The 17,124-nt window shown below is 31.5% G+C and overlaps 1 protein-coding gene and 1 non-coding gene across 2 annotated transcripts; one reads left to right on the top strand and one right to left on the bottom strand.

The window, feature by feature from the left end:
* Positions 1 to 8,401: 8,401 nt before the first annotated feature.
* On the bottom strand, positions 8,402 to 10,365 carry LOC102667180 (uncharacterized). The gene is made up of 4 exons (XM_006573263.3): positions 10,163 to 10,365; positions 9,454 to 10,078; positions 9,135 to 9,215; positions 8,402 to 8,704 (listed from the first exon to the last, which is right to left on the bottom strand). Exons 1-3 carry the CDS (start codon positions 10,347 to 10,349, stop codon positions 9,209 to 9,211), a joined length of 819 nt encoding a protein of 272 aa, XP_006573326.2. The 5' UTR covers positions 10,350 to 10,365; the 3' UTR covers positions 8,402 to 8,704; positions 9,135 to 9,208.
* Positions 10,366 to 15,900: 5,535 nt separating this feature from the next.
* On the top strand, positions 15,901 to 15,974 carry TRNAN-GUU (transfer RNA asparagine (anticodon GUU)). The gene has a single exon. It is a non-coding gene; the product is annotated as a tRNA-Asn (tRNA).
* Positions 15,975 to 17,124: the final 1,150 nt, after the last annotated feature.

The following is a 17,124-nucleotide window of genomic DNA, read 5'->3' as shown; positions in this document are numbered from 1 at the left end:
TGAGTTTTGGAGGAAAATACTATGCCCTTGTTATAGTTGATGATTTCTCTAGATATACTTGGACATTATTTATTACTCATAAAAGTGATGCATTCCAAGCATTTAGAAAACTTGCTAAAGTTATACAAAACAAGAAAAATCTTAAGATTGCATCTATTAGAAGTGATCATGGTGGTGAGTTTGAAAACAAAGATTTTGAATCATTTTGTGAAGAACATGGTATTGAACACAATTTTTCTGCACCTAGAACCCCTCAACAAAATGGAGTTGTTGAGAGGAAAAATAGGTCATTGGAAGAAATTGCTAGAACTTTATTAAATGATACTTTTCTTCCAAAATATTTTTGGGCTAAAGCGGTCAATACTGCATGTTACATCATGAATAGGGCCTTAATAAGACCCATTTTAAAGAAAACCCCATATGAATTATATAATGGTAGAAAACCCAACATTTCACATCTACATGTTTTTGGTTGCAAATGCTTTGTGCTCAATAATGGTAAAGATAATCTAGGAAAATTTGATGCAAAATCTGATGAAGGTATCTTTCTTGGATATTCATTACAAAGCAAAGCATATAGGATATATAATAAAAGAACTATGAATATTGAGGAATCCATTCATGTTACCTTTGATGAATCTAATGCTATTTTGTCAAGAAAGAATATGCTAGATGATATTGCAGATTCTTTAGAACAAATGCATATTCATGGACAAGATTCTAAAGGAAATGATAAAGGAAACAATGAAGATCCTCCAGAAAAAGTCAAATCCAATGATGAACTTCCAAAAGAATGGAAAGCTTCAAGAGATCATCCCCTTGACAACATTATTGGTGATATCTCAAAAGGGGTAACAACTAGACATTCTCTTAAAGATTTATGCAATAATATGGCTTTTGTATCTATGATTGAACCTAAAAATATAAAAGAAGCCATAGTAGATGATAACTGGATCATTGCCATGCAAGAAGAACTGAATCAATTTGAAAGAAACAATGTGTGGAAACTAGTAAAAAAACCTGAAAATTATCCTGTCATAGGAACAAAATGGGTTTTTAGGAATAAATTAGATGAACATGGCATAATTATTAGAAATAAGGCTAGGTTAGTAGCAAAAGGGTATAATCAAGAAGAGGGAATAGACTATGAAGAAACATATGCTCCAATTGCAAGATTAGAAGCCATTAGAATGCTCTTAGCATATGCATCCATAATGAATTTTAAGCTCTATCAAATGGATGTTAAAAGTGCTTTTCTAAATGGCTTAATTCAAGAAGAAGTATATGTTGAACAACCCTCAGGTTTTGAAATCCCAGATAAACCAAATCATGTTTATAAATTGCAAAAGGCTCTTTATGGTTTGAAACAAGCCCCTAGGGCGTGGTATGAACGTTTAAGCAATTTTCTCCTAGAAAAAGAATTTTCTAGAGGAAAAGTGGATACCACATTGTTCATAAAGAGAAAGCATAATGATATTTTGTTGGTTCAAATATATGTTGATGATATAATTTTTGGATCTACTAATGATTCATTGTGCAAGGAGTTTTCCCTTAATATGCAAAGTGAATTTGAAATGTCAATGATGGGAGAACTAAAGTACTTCTTGGGATTACAAATCAAGCAAACTCAAGGAGGTATATTCATCAATCAAGCCAAGTACTGCAAGGAATTGATCAAAAGATTTGGGATGGAAAGTGCAAAACACATGGCTACACCGATGAGCACTAGTTGTTACTTAGATAAAAATGAATCTGGTCAGTCTATAGACATGGAACAGTATCGAGGTATGATCGGATCTCTTCTCTATTTATCTGCTAGTAGACCTGATATTATGTTTAGTGTATGCATGTGTGCTAGTTTTCAATCCAACCCCAAACAATCACATTTGAGTGCAGTAAAGAGAATCATGAGATATCTATTAGGTACAATCAATTTAGGATTATGGTATCCTAAGAACTCAACATGTAACTTAATAGGATATTCTGATTCTGACTTTGCCGGATCTAAAACTGATAGAAAAAGCACAAGTGGAACTTGTCAATTCATTGGATCTGCTCTTGTCTCATGGCATAGTAAGAAACAAAACAGTGTTGCTTTATCCACTGCTGAAGCAGAATATATTTCTGCCGGCAGTTGTTGTGCACAGATTTTATGGATGAAGCAACAATTATCTGACTATGGTATCCTTCTTGATCGCATACCTATTAGGTGTGATAATACTAGTGCCATAAATCTATCCAAAAACCCTGTACAACATTCTAGAACGAAACATATAGAAATTAGGCACCATTTTCAAAGAGACCATGTTCTAAAGGGAGATTGTTTGCTAGAGTTTGTTGATACAAAGAATCAGCTTTCTGATATCTTTACAAAACCTCTCCCAAAGGATATATTCTTTTCAATAAGAAGAGAATTAGGCCTTTTAGACCTTAGTGATTTGGATAGGTAAAGTTTATGATTGATTGATTGTGTTTTGATTAAGTATGACGCTTGTTTCTATTTAATTTATTTTACTTTTCTTATCGGTATAATTAACTCTTAAGATAGTATAAGTTTTTAGACTTAGATATAAGTTTTCTTTTAGGAAAAGGCTATTGTTTTGTTCTGGTAATCGATTACATGAATACTGTAATCGATTACACTAGAACAGATGGCCTGTAATCGATTACAGTATTCATGTAATCGATTACCAGTAGGCTGCCTCCACCTGTAATCGATTACCATTACTTGTAATTGATTACAATGCGTCCTGGTCTATAAATACCACGTTTTTCAGAAACCCCTGCGCAGCCTCTTCCTCCTTGCGACGTCCCTCCATTCCCAAACCTTCAAACCTTCCTATCTTACTCATTTCTTCATCAAATCGACTCCCGTAACTTGCAATCTTCTTCTTTTTCATTTTTCTTTTGATTTCACCAATTGAAATATGCAAAAACTCCATCATGTGGCAGAATCATCAAAGAAACGTAAGGGTTCATCCACCTCCGCTTCGGCATCAAGAGCTCATCGTTCCAGAGCCACCAGCGCATCCACAGCACCAATTCCACCCTCCTTATCCTCTTCCACACTGTTTTCTTCCGAAGAACAGCAGAAACGGTACTCAAACCTTTTCTCATCTCGTTCCATTATCGACCCTAAGTTCATAGATATGGAATTCTTTTCTGCTGAAAGCTTTGATTGCATTCAAGCATTTCAGAACTTAGGTCTCATACATTTCATGTCATTACAATTGCCTATTTATCCTGAATTGGTTAAAGCCTTTTATTGTAACCTTGAAATTCAGGAAAGTACTTTGATTTCTGAGGTTTTTGGGATAAAAATGGTCATTGACCAATCCCTTTTCCATAACTTAACTCAATTGTCTAGTGACGATGTACCATTTGAAGGTACACTGAATGACGATTGGAAATTTGATTTTTCTGCACATGATGCCCGCCAGTTGGTTTGCACCAACCATGCGGATATGACTGGACGCCTTCTTGCCGGTTCATTGGATTTTGAAAGTCGTATCCTTCATTATCTCATTGTGCGTATTTTGCTTCCACGATCTTCCAACCTTGCCCAGGTTTCTGAGGAAGATCTTGTTATCATGTGGGCCTTTCATACCGGGCGTCAACTTGACTGGGCACACTTAGTCAGATATCTCATGCATAAGGCATTGCGATTAAATGCTCCATTGCCATATCCACACCTTGTCACTCTCTTTCTTCGTCATTTTCAAATTCCTCTTGATTCTGAACCTTATGTTCCAATCAAGAGATCCTTTTTAATTGGTGCTGTTGTGACTGCTTCTTTTGGTTACCGCAAAGAGCATGATGGCTCTTGGGTCAAAAAGGGTGCTCAACCCGCTGATGATGAAGGCAACCTACCAGTTGAAGATAATTCCTCTCTTCTTCGAAGGCTTTTGGACAAGTTTGATGGTCTTCAGACTTTTGTTGGTGACAAGTTTGATGCCATGGAATTGCAAGTCGACATGCGGTTCGATGCCATGGAATCAAGGATCACCAAAGTTGAAGAAGATGTCTCCTTCATCCGTACTTGCTTTGATCCACCACCACTGCCTCCATCATCCTCTTAGCTTATTTGTTATTATTATGATTAAGTATTATTAGTACTATGTTTTATCGCCGTGTATTTGGCTTTTTGTTGCTCTAGTTATCGTAATCTTGCACTTCTATTATATTTCTCGACTTTCCTTTGGTTGGTTATGACAATGTATGGATTTAATTTTGGTTTTATGTTTGGCTCTGTTTAGATATTGATTGTTTTGCTTAATTCTTTTTTGATGTTGCCAAAGGGGGAGAGAACCTAGAACTTGGGTTAGAAATCAATTAAAATCATTAAAGTTAGGCATGCATGCCAAAAGATAGGGGGAGTAAGGGCTGTGTGAACGTGCTATCATCTTGTATATAGCTTGTCTTGATTTCAGGGATTTTCATCATCAAAAAGGGGGAGATTATAGACAAAGGATCAAGCTGAGTGTTTTGATGATGCCAAAGGATCACATGCTTCTCAAAGCTTTATTCAAGACAAAGAAATTAAAGATATTCAAGATGGATGATCAAGACAGTCTCTAGAGTCTTAGGAAGGGTATATTAAATAGGAAGGGAATTCCTAACTGAAGTAGCAAAAGGTTTGGCCAAGTAATTTAAGTTAAAAAGTGTTTTCCAAGATATTTACTCTCTGGTAATCGATTACCAGAAGATGTAATCGATTACCAGTGGCCAAAAATGATTTACAACAGCTATTAAAATTTGAATTCAAAATTTGCACTGTGTAATCGATTACACATATATAGTAATCGATTACCAGCAGTTATTGAACGTTTTAATTCAAATTTTAAAGCTAGTAATCGATTACACACATACTGTAATCGATTACCAGAGGAGATTTTCAGAAAATATTCTCAACTGTCACATCTTTTCATTTGGTTCTTGAATGGCTATCAAAGGCCTATATATATGTGACTTGAGACACGAATTTGCCAAGAGTTTTCAGAACAAAAAGGTCTTATCCTCTTAACAAGCAAAATTGTTGTATCCTCTTACAAATTCCTTGGCCAAAACACTTGTGATTCAATAAGGAATTATTTGAGTGCTCAAATTGTTCAATCTATCTCTTTCAAGAGAGATTTCTTCTTCTCTTCTTTTTTATTCTGAAAAGGGATTAAGAGACCGAGGGTCTCTTGTTGTAAAAGAATTCTAAACACAAAGGAAGGATTGTCCTTGTGTGTTTAGAACTTGTAAAAGGAATTTACAAGATAGTGGAACTCTCAAGCGGGTTGCTTGGGGACTGGACGTAGGCACAAGGGTGTGGCCGAACCAGTATAAATCTGAGTTTGCACTTTCTCTTCCCTTAAACTCCTTTATTTATTATTGTTTTATATTCATATTCAAATTGTTCTATTTGAATCAATATTTAAGAAGTTCATTATTAAGGGAATTTATAACTTGATAGAATTTTAATTGGGAAAATAGTTTGTAATATCTTAATTCAACCCCCCCCCCTTTTTAAGATATCTGAGGCCACTTGTCCAACAAAATTAAGAATTTAAAATATAATAAATAAATCATGGATGTTTTTTTAACAAATGATTATTTAAATAAGACCCTAACACATTTTCCTTTCAGTTGTATTCTTGCTTATTTTAACATAATTTCTCTCGCGTTCCTCTTATTCTCATCAAATATCATTTCTTCATATAACAAAACTATCAAAATTTTATATATAAGCTAAAAAGATAAAATTTTAAATGCAGAATCTAATGTAGATTATTTGATTAGGATGATAGAGAGTGTAGAAGAGATGAAAGATTTGAATTAAAGTAATAGGTAAATAATAAAAGGAAAAAAAAGTAGAGATGGAACAAATGTATATTTTACCACTTTAAGAACACACATTTCCTCTTATGGCGCAATGAAATTTTATTTTATTTTTATAATTATTTAAGTGTTTATAATCAATTATGTAAATTGCATAATCAATTTTCAACTTCATTTGAGGTCACCCGAAATTAAAGTCTGAATGAGTGACCACATAGTCGACTATGCTAAAAGCATAATTGATTGAGTTGTCTACCCAAGAGTCACACAGGTGTAGAAATGATCAATTTTGACAAGTGAAAAATTATTTTATTGCATTTTGTTGTTGGTTATGACTTTTCCTCTCATTCATATCTTATTGGGATGAAACTTAAAGTCACGAGTCTTACATTTTTAAATATCAAACATCCTCACTTGAGTTGAATTCAATTCCAACCTTAATTCATCCCTCTCAACCAAACACTATCTGAATAAATCTCTAAAACTCTCAGCTATTTCATTTAAGTTCTTAGATATGATTACTTCTCATTATTTTTGTCCTGGAGATATATGTCAAGTCAAATATTACTTGTAATGGTTGGATTAAAATTATTATTGGCTATTCATTGGGAAACCCTAATTATCAACTAGAGGGGACACCAAAGGCCTTTTCCATTCCATCCCTTGGATAGATAGAGAGAAGGGGCAAAGTTTTTGATTTTTCATGTTGTCAAAGAGTTTAACAATGAAAAATGATGACTAGTAGCTGATTGAATTGATCGGATCATGTATGAACAAAAGATTTTTTATTTCAATTTTATTAATATTAAAGACTAAAGTGATTGTGCCCTCATTCGAGTAGTACCCAAGTTTAATCCTCGATGAAAATAATTCTTGGTCAATTTTTACTTACCTTTAGATTGAATTCCAGATTAGTTAGAGGTCTCTTTCTATTGATAAATTGGAAGATTAAGACAAAAAAAAATAGTACTACACGTTCATAGTATTAAGAGCCAATCCCTTAAATGGTTGAAAATGGTCTTTCACCTCATTTGACAACGCTATCTCCATCCCAATCATTTCAGACATCTGTGATTAACGATGTTCACATCTCGGGTATATCTGTGACCCAATTTAATCCATTTATATTAAATTAAGTTATTTAAGTGTTTAATTTAAATTTAAATCGATCCAATTAAGATTTGATAATAAATGGGTAGGATAATAAGGTTAATTTTTTTTTTATCCGATCCAACTCATATCATAAAATTAAATTTATTATATATAAATAAAAAGGGGGATCCACTTACTTCAAAAATAATTCTTTTAGAGTTAAATCTCATCCTTACCATTCATTTTCTTGAGATTCAATGGCAGGTCTATAAAAAATTACACAATTCCAACCTAACCCAATTGTTCAAATTTGGTGGGATTGGGTAATGGGTTTAGCAAACCACAACTCAATCCGACCCGTGAACACCCTTATCTACGATTTCTAGAAAGAACACAACACTTGCATAAACAAATCTCTCACCATCTTATATTGAGTTTTTCTTTTGGTTAAAATTAATTTTTTGGTCCTCTAATTTATTTTTCAGGATTAATTTGATTTTTTTTTTTTGAGTTCAATTTGGTTCTCTAATTTTTAAAATCGATTCGATTTAGTCCTATTGTCTAAGTCGGACCAACAATGTTAAAAAATCACACTTTGTGATAGTTTAAAATCACCACTAAGTGACTTTAGACTGCTACAAAACGTACATGTCCTAATAGTGTCAGTTTAATTTAGATGGAGGTATCAAATTGAATCGATTTTAAAAATTAAAATATCAAAGTGAACATAAAAAAAGTTAGAGAATGAAATTGAACCTAAAAAATAAATTAGAAAAAAAAACTAATTTAACCTTTCGTTTTTCTTTCTTTTCTATTTTATATATATGCAATGTTGGAATGACCGCTAAAGCCAGCTACACCTACTTTTGCCTTCAAATAGTCCAAATTGTTGTACACATAGCCAAAGTTGCACACATAGTATATCATCTCCAAATTCCAACGAGGGTGGAATCATTGAATAATGAAAATGAAACCAAAAAGAATAGAAGGACCCCTCATTTCATGGCATTTCCATTGCAGAGTTCAAGTAATTAGAATCACAAAATGGAAAAGAAAAATCACATGGGAAGAATCCAATCTATCTACGGTTATTAGACAATTTTACACAACTGTACATCCTTAGCCATTATAAAATTTTGTTTTATTCTAAACTATAAATTAAAACAAAACAAAGTTCTCTGCCTAAGTCTCTCCATTGTCTGCAATCTACATTTATAAGCAGTCAGCAGTCCAAAACATCAGATGAAAATCAAGTCACTCATTTTATCGAATAAATCAGATTTAAAACGCAAATTTAATATCTGAATCATCTGATGTTTATCACATAGTTTACAAATCACTGATCGTGTGAGTGCATGACTACACTGAATTCATTTCCCCCTAACATATAAGTAATGTAACGTCATAAATCATGTTGACAAGTAACTTCAAAATTCTGTGTTGTGCTGAGTAATGAAAATATAATAAGTGAAGTGGAAATGACAAATTAAATAATAATGGAACTTATTAGCTGGAAATTGGAATTATTCCATTACAATAATTAGTAACCAAAGCCAGACTTGAACAAAGTCAATTCTAGTTCTACTCTCGAGAGTGAATAGAAACACAACTATCTGAAAGCTTTTCACTACAATGCTTAGTTATACATCCCTCGTCAAACCAATTGTTTAATTGCTGAATGTTATCACAGTCACATAACAAATTACTAGCTGGACATGATCCATTTCCCGTAACATATGAGTAACATAAACCTTGCTGACTGGTAACTTCAAATTCTCAGTTGTACTGCCTGCACAAGAGTGGAGAAAATATAATCAGTGGAAAATTGGAAATGGCAAACAAAAATAATGAAACTTAGCAGGATTTATTCCATTATAGTAATTAGTAATGAAAGCCACTGTAATAATAATAAAAATAAAATAAAATAAATCAAAGCCAGACTTGAAGAAAGTTAATTTTCTTTGAGAGAAAACAGATACACAACTAGCTTAAGGCTTAGACCAAGAAATTTGACAACAGAGTAACAGCTAACATCAAACAAGTCTGTTGTGATCTGGCATGCAATAATTTTCTACACAAAAACATAATTAGTTGATTCGTGAGAAGTTTTTCAAATGAATTCCTTTACAGTAACTTATTCCTTTTTGGTTTAAGTAACCAGAAACAACAAAGGCTAAAGTCATCAACAATCACTATAAGAGTAATCATTTTAGCCTTACCTAATGACCAAACAGGCTAAGGAACAAATGAATGGTGTTTAATATCCCAAATTAAGAGTCAGACATGTTGACTATCAAGGCCTGCAAAGGTAAAAACTTCTCAGTAAACAGTGGTTTAGAGCAAAATTATGCAGAATACAGAATGAACTTTATTTTCCTGTATATTCAAATATTTATCGGTGATTGTTTGCAGTTTGATGGTAAGTCAAATGATTAGCATTGAATTCATGAGAAGACCTATTAAATAAAGATAAAAACAATGCCAGATACAAGCATTAAATAACAAAGAAGGAATTGCAACATTAAATAGAAACAATACGTTGAAGCATTATCCTTGGAATGAGTTGGAACTGGATGGTAAGAAAAATCTTCGGATGTGATTCCTAGGAATGGGCAGCAATCCATCAAGTTTGAAAAATCAATGTCAGATATGTCAACTTCCTTGTCAGACTCAGATGTATAAACCTCATTAGACAATGATTTGTCCAAGCTCTCAGGCATATTAGAGGCATCAAAGTTCAGTTTGCTCCTTACGTCATCCTTCTTACTTGATTTGCCTGTATCTACTTCGATAGGAGAATTGCAATGACTGTTCTCTTTATAAGCCATTTGTGTTTCAGGGCCAACCATAACTTTGTTGGTTGGATTCATAGTGCAACAAGTAGGACTAGCCTCTCCATTGCAAGATGCAGCAGGATAAATTTTAGTAGGGGATACATATGTATCACTCTGAGAGGATTGTGTTGTAGGTGTCTTTGGAATTGGGGAATTGTCTGGAACAAAAAGTGGAGGGTGATTGAATGAGCCTTTGACAGCATTGGATCCTTGAACCAGTGATCCGCTGGGTGCACAGTTCCCAGATGATGATTGAGTTGCAGAAGAAGATGGCCAAGAAACTACTTGGTTGTTGACAGCATTACTTGATTGTGGTGATGTGTTTTCACCTGAAAATAAAGATAGAGTAAAAATGCAATTGATGACATTATGAAAGCTTAGAATATACTTAATAGATTCACAGAAAATTATACCTTGGACTTGATTTTTCCTGCCAGGTGGTCTACCACGAGGTTTCTTTGCAACTATAGGCCCATTTACTGCTTCAGTATCTTTTCTCTTCTTGTCAGACACACTAATCATGGGTGTTGAGAAGTTTCCAGTGTCCACATTGGTGTTGACAGTTCTAGTAAGCAACTGTGTATTAGATGTGTTTTGCATGGCAGCAGAAATACTTGTAATAGTAGAAACACCTAATAAAAAAGCAAAGCAACGTCAAAACATCATTCATATAACTTAAACCCATCAACACCAGCTAATGAGATCGCCACGCATCCTCAGCTGTAACATTGCAACCTCGATTTAAAGTTGACAACAAAATCATTCACAATGATAATTGCTTCCACAATTTAAACAGTTTAAAGTAGTTGTTACTGTTGAGATTATAAAAATTGAGGAAAATCCCAAGCAAATCAGGCTTGTGCAACAGCCTACTAAAACCCCAACCCACATGAGGGACTATGAGCATGTTTGGATATAAAGCTAGAAGAATTTTTTAGAGCTTTTCTACAAGAAAAAAAATTCTATTTCCAACAGAAAAACTCTCAAAAGCTCTTCTAGCTTCCATCCACACAAGCACTACAGTTTCAATGGGTTAAGTAAGGAAGGACAGAATGGACTGTAGGCTATGGACTAAATGACAACACTAAAGAATTGGAGTTGTAGACCACCTTTAAACCAAGAACAACTGACATATAAAAATTAAAACAAGAACATACAATAATGATCAATATGTCAACTCATGATTGCAAGCAAATAAGGCTAATGCAACAACCACTAAAAGCCCCAACCCCTTAAAGAATTTGGGTTGGAGATGAAAATAACTCACAATAAGGGACAACAATTTTAATGGATTAAGTAGGGGCTGAATGGGAATGGGTTGGGAGCTTTGGACTCAATGACAGCTCTAAGCAATTACAGTTGTAAACCTCCTTGAATTAAAACAAGAACATCCAATGATAACCAATATTTCAACTCATGATTAGTCAAGGAAAAAAAAACGTTGTACCTTGAGGAGTTTTGTTATAAACTCTCGGTTGAGGAACTACTGCAAAATTTGCATTCATCCCCGCGACATTCAGTGAGGGTGGCCTCTGAAAAGCATTGTAAGTGTTCAGGGCATTCTGCATGCCTTGCAACAGTATTTGAATCCTGTTTTTCTCTTCCATCACCATGACTCTTTCTTGATTCAGGATCGCATTTTGTTTCTTCAAAAATATATACTCATCCAGCATCTCCTCCAAAGTCTTCGGCAACTATGCAAAAAACAAGTAAAAAAATTGGGTCAAGAGACAATATGGCAAACCATATTTTGAGAAACCCAATGTATTTAAGTTTTTGGGAATACTTGAATTCAATTTTCACATAATATATTCTTAAGGAAGGCAAAGACTCAACCATTAGTCCAATAACCGGCCCAAAGAACTCAAACTCATGGGATACTTAGTTAAATGTTAACAATTTTGATATAATTATGAGTTAGATCATTATTTTATTAGCCAAAAAATATTAAAGTGGTCTAATACTATAAAATTATACCCAAAGGTATATATGTTATATGTTATGAAAGGCTAATTGTATAGATAACATTAGTATTATAATTTGATGAATGACCAACTTATAATTATTACATTTACATTTGGAATAGGTGATGATAGTGACCAATAGAAGTGATTATGATCCCATATGCATAGAGAAGTTACAACATTACTGTCTTATTCTAATTTCCATCAAAAGAGAAAACTATGAGAAAAAATAAAGCTCTCTACTCGAAGATTATAAAATTAATCTTGATTTTCATCAACTTTTTTCATCATTCCATTATGGTTAATCCAGATACGCTTCCGCGTTTAATTTTCATCATGATTTTGAGTATGAAACCAACACAATGGGATTTTATTCATCTTGATTATTGTCCATAAGAATCAAATTAGGTTGATTGATTAAATCCCTACGTTAAATTTTTGTGTTTGTGTGTGGTGGACTCTTAAATACCCTGGTAACAACAACAAAAAACAAGGAAAAAGAAACCAAGAAGGTTGCCAAAAACACAGAAAGGTGGTCAAGAAACCTGGTTGATTGACGAAGTGGCAAAGAGAGAAGATGCCTCGTTGCGAAAGATGGAACGCGTGCTTGAGAAATTATTGTCGCAAAGGTACTTATCAACAATGAAGGCGACATGAACGGGATTGATGTTCCTCCTTCTTCCAATCGACTCATCTTGGCTTGTGGCTTTCACTTGCCTCCACATTTTCCTTCCCACGAAGAACAGATGTGTGATTCCCGGTAAAGAGAATTTCTTCCCAAAGAGAAATGAAATTTAAATGGATGGGAAGATAAGAAATACGGATTTTGGCGCGAAAAAGATCTAAAAGATAACCATCATGAATCACCGCCATACTTTCAAGTTTGAACAGTAGTTTTTTAATTTTTGCCTATTAGAATTCGGGCTGGTTGTTGCATTAAAAAATTCTGAATTAAAATTTAAGAATCCGTTTCCTATTAATAATTATAATAACTTTTAAATAAGAAAATTACTTCCCAATATTGCTGATTTTTGTAAATAAATTACAAAAATAATTTATTATTAATATAATTTTTATAATAAATATTATAAAAGTCAATAAACATATAATTATTTTTGATTATGATTAGATGGCAGTATAACTATTAATATATAATTATTTCTCACTTATATTTATATTCATTATATATATTATATTGATACCACTTACACATTATATTAACCCTTTAATTATTTGAAAAATATCATATTATGTGTATCCTTATAAGAGGTTGCTGTAATGTAATGGTAAAAAAAGAGTAAAATTTATGTGTAATTTCAAAAGGCCTCAAAACATGTTAGAATTTACTATTAAATAATTCAGTGGATTTAGTTTTTTTTAGTTTTAAATTATTTATTTTAAAATTTCAAATATTTTTTTTATTTTTCATTACATAAAATAAAAAAAATTCCTGAGATAAGTAAATAAATAGTGAAATAAATTTAGATATTGTAAAGTATTTAAGATTTTTATTATTCAAATTTAATTTAGATTTAAAATTTTATATAACTTTTAATTTGTGGTCAAGCTTTTAAGTTCTTAATTATAATATATATACAGATATATATATATATATATATATATATATATATTAAATATTTTTAATTACTTTTAATATAGTTTGACATTAATGATGTTTTTTAATTAATTATTTTTTATCTTATAGAAATATTATTGAAAAAATGAAGCTTTTAAACAGTTTACCTTCTGTAATTTATACTTAAATTTCTTTAAATAATATTCTATACATTAAAGCCTTAAAAAATGTTATATATAATAAATTATATGTAAATCATCTTTAAAATTATTTTCATTCATTTTACATATATTTTTTATTTTTTTATAAATATATTCTTTCATTGAGTGAGATAATCAATTTCAATTTTTTCCAAATAGTAGTTAACTGAAAAGAAAATTTAAAACTAAAAGAATGATAGTTATCAGGCCTTCCAAAGTTCTTATTTTGAACTATAATTTTAAAGTAGTTTTAAGTAAAAAAAAAAAAAAAAAGCAAACAAACATAAATTATTTAGTTAGGCTACGCTTGGAAAAAAATAGTTGTAAACTGGAAAATTTAGTTAAAAGCTAACAATTATTTAGTAACTGAAAGTTGAACATTGATAGTTGAGCGTTGTTAAAATATATTTTTGAATTATAAGTATTTAATAAAATTATCTATTAAAGTAATTGATAAATGTAGGATAACAAAAATGAACATGTGTTTGTGTGTGACTATTTTGTTTATAGATGAACTAAACAAATTGAAAGAAAATATAAATTTTCCCGTAAGGAGTATCCGCACTTTCATTTCCTCTACGTTATCTCTCATCGATCACCAAACTCCTCTTCCTTCTTCTTCTTCGTTGCTGAAAATTCCATAAACAACAATGTGAAAGACTAACCAACCAAATACGGTAGAGTCATTTGGAATGGAAAAGATCAACCTTGTTCATGTTGCCCTATTTCTCAAACGCGCTCCACCTTCCGCAGCTAGGCTTCCTCCCTCTAGCAATAGGAGTTGAGAAAGACGCAAAAGTGATTAATCTCATTGATCAACGTAAAAGTGATTAATCTCATTCAAGAATTTTTTTTAAGAAACTAAAAGTTAAAGTTTTAAAAAAATATTAAAAGTTACTAAAAAAAATATTAATTTAGCAAACATTATATTAGTAATAAGGTAAATAAACATTTTATCTATTAAAAAAATAGAAATTAATTGAAATGCAATATCAATGACCCTATATGTGGGCTATTGTATTTATTGTTTAATTCTTTAAACTTATCTCTTTTTTATATATAAATAAAGCCTGTTAAAATGTCTATAATTTAAGGATAAATTTGTACAATAACTTGAAGAACAATTTGTAAAATTAAAAGATAAAAATTTGTGATATAATAAAAGGTTTTAAATAACTTTTTGATTCCTATAAATAAGATGTTTTTAACTTATTTTTTATTTTTTTTAATCCTTAATGTTTAAAGAATTTTTTTTTAGTTCCTGCTGTTAAGTGACATGACAACGTTAAATAATGGGAGGTAGTGTTTGTTGCGGTCATGATGAGCAAGGAAAGTATTCATGAACGGCCACTATTATGGGAATATGATCTGCTACAGGAGTTAGAAGTTGAAATTGAGGGGGTAAGGAAGGGGTGGATGAAGAAGATATTTGGGTTTGGACTACAGATGTTTCAAGTATTTATACTATTAGATTGGCCTACAAAGCTATTGTGTCAAATGAAAATTTCCTAAAGGAGGAATTCTTTCAAAAAAATGTGGGCCAGAAGTGTTCCCCAGGTGTCAAAAGGAATTCTTTCACATCACATTTTCCTCCAACACTCCAACAAGTCTCATACAAATTCTCATCTTTCATTCATCCAATCACAATAATGCAAAATCTGCCAAACACAATAATGCAGACACCAACTCGAGAAAGGCACAAAAAACCCACTTTGGCCTTTATTGCAACGTAAAGAATAGAATTTAATCTACTCAACAATTTCATCTACTCTACAATTTCATCTACATCCTTGTGGATATTTGAGAACATCACTGCATTTCTTGCTATATACCCAGATAGCCCATGTAAAGTAGCATACCATACTGACATCTACTTAATTCTAGACACTTTCCTAGTCCACAACAAACCTAAAAAATGGCAAGAATCTATCCTTTACTGCATTGTGTAACAGGTTTGACATCCCACCATCTCAAAATGTTACTCCATACTATGTACCTCACCCAAAAACTGTGTTGCGTCGTCATTTTTCAAGCCATATATGCTTTCATTTAGTGAAATAATATCGTGTCGTGCAAGATTTTGAAGAGCTGAAAGCCTTTTTGTGATAATTTCCAAACAAAAAATTGTACCTTTGGGGGAACACCTCTGGCCCACAGTTTTTTGAAAGAATTCCTCCTTTACCAAATTTTCATTTGACACAATAACTTTGTACGCCAATCTAACACTATAAATACTTGAAATATCTGTGGTCCAAACCCAAATATCTTCTTCATCCACCCCTTCCTTACTCCGTCAATTTCAACTTCCCTAATCGCTGATGTGGTGTGGGTTAGGATTATTTGAGGCACATCGATTCAATGCTTAATAGTAATTTTGTTATATAATATATTATGAACAATCATATTCGAAAGCTGGAATAGCTCAGTTGGTTAGAGCGTGTGGCTGTTAACCACAAGGTCGGAGGTTCAAGCCCTCCTTCTAGCGATTACAATAAATTTTATTTATTTATTTTTTAAAACGTTTTTCTTCAATTGTTAATTGATCAAGCAATAACTTAAATTAATAGCTTATTCAATTGTCAGTTTATTGATATAGTGCTATTTTCTTTTTTGTTGGTGTATCCTAGTAATCCTACATGATAACATGAACTTCGACAAGGAAGAATAATGCCAAAATCGATCGAGTTTTGTAAGCAGAATAATTTACATGTATGGTTGAATTACCAGAATTCCATCGATACAAATCTATGGGTTAAGTGGAGGACATATTGATATTGATTTATACCGTTAAAATAAAAATAATATATATATATATATATATATATATATATATATATATATATATATATATATATATATATATATTAAGAGATTAAGATATACTTTAAAAAATAATAATCTTTAATTATTTTTTAAAAGTATATTAAAAAAATAACACTATTTGATGATTGTATAATTTTTTTTTTCATATTTGCTAGGAGTGCCTAATTAAAACCTCTGATCTTGTGGCTAACAATTTTCCGTATTTTTTTTTTACAATAACATAATATACAGTATATCACAACTAATTTTTTTTTTACAGCGTATCACAACAAAACTTAAAAAATAATAATTATACATATTAAATAATAAATATCACGTGTTAGACTATTTACATTAAACAAATTTTTATGCAATAAATAATAAACACAGGTATATGAAAAGTAAGATTAATTAAGTTTTTAGTTATTTTATTTTTTCATATTTTAATTTTTAGTCTTCAATTTTTTACAACTTTTAATTCTTTACTAATTTTTTAAAAAAAATTGTCCATTTTTAATTATTCATTTATTTTGTTCGATCAAAAGAAAAAAGATAATATGCAAATTATATTTAAACATGTCCGACACATGTAAATTGAAAATATTGGTATTATAATATTTTTCAAAATCTAGTAATATAATTGGAAAGTAATTTTTACATTTGTTGATCAATATGACATTAACATATGAATTTTATTGATGATTAATATCCATAAAAAAATCTCACTAGCCTTTAGTAAGAGTTTTTCTTCTAACCTTATTTATTCATTCACAACACAAGATCTTACTTTTCAAGATCATTAGGACCAACAACTTATCAATAAGTAATTTTAT

The sequence above is a fragment of the Glycine max genome, chromosome 1, assembly GCF_000004515.6.
Source record: "Glycine max cultivar Williams 82 chromosome 1, Glycine_max_v4.0, whole genome shotgun sequence".
Taxonomy (NCBI): domain Eukaryota; kingdom Viridiplantae; phylum Streptophyta; class Magnoliopsida; order Fabales; family Fabaceae; genus Glycine; species Glycine max.
Note: the sequence above shows the minus strand (reverse complement) of the source record. Positions and strands in the feature narration are given on the sequence as shown.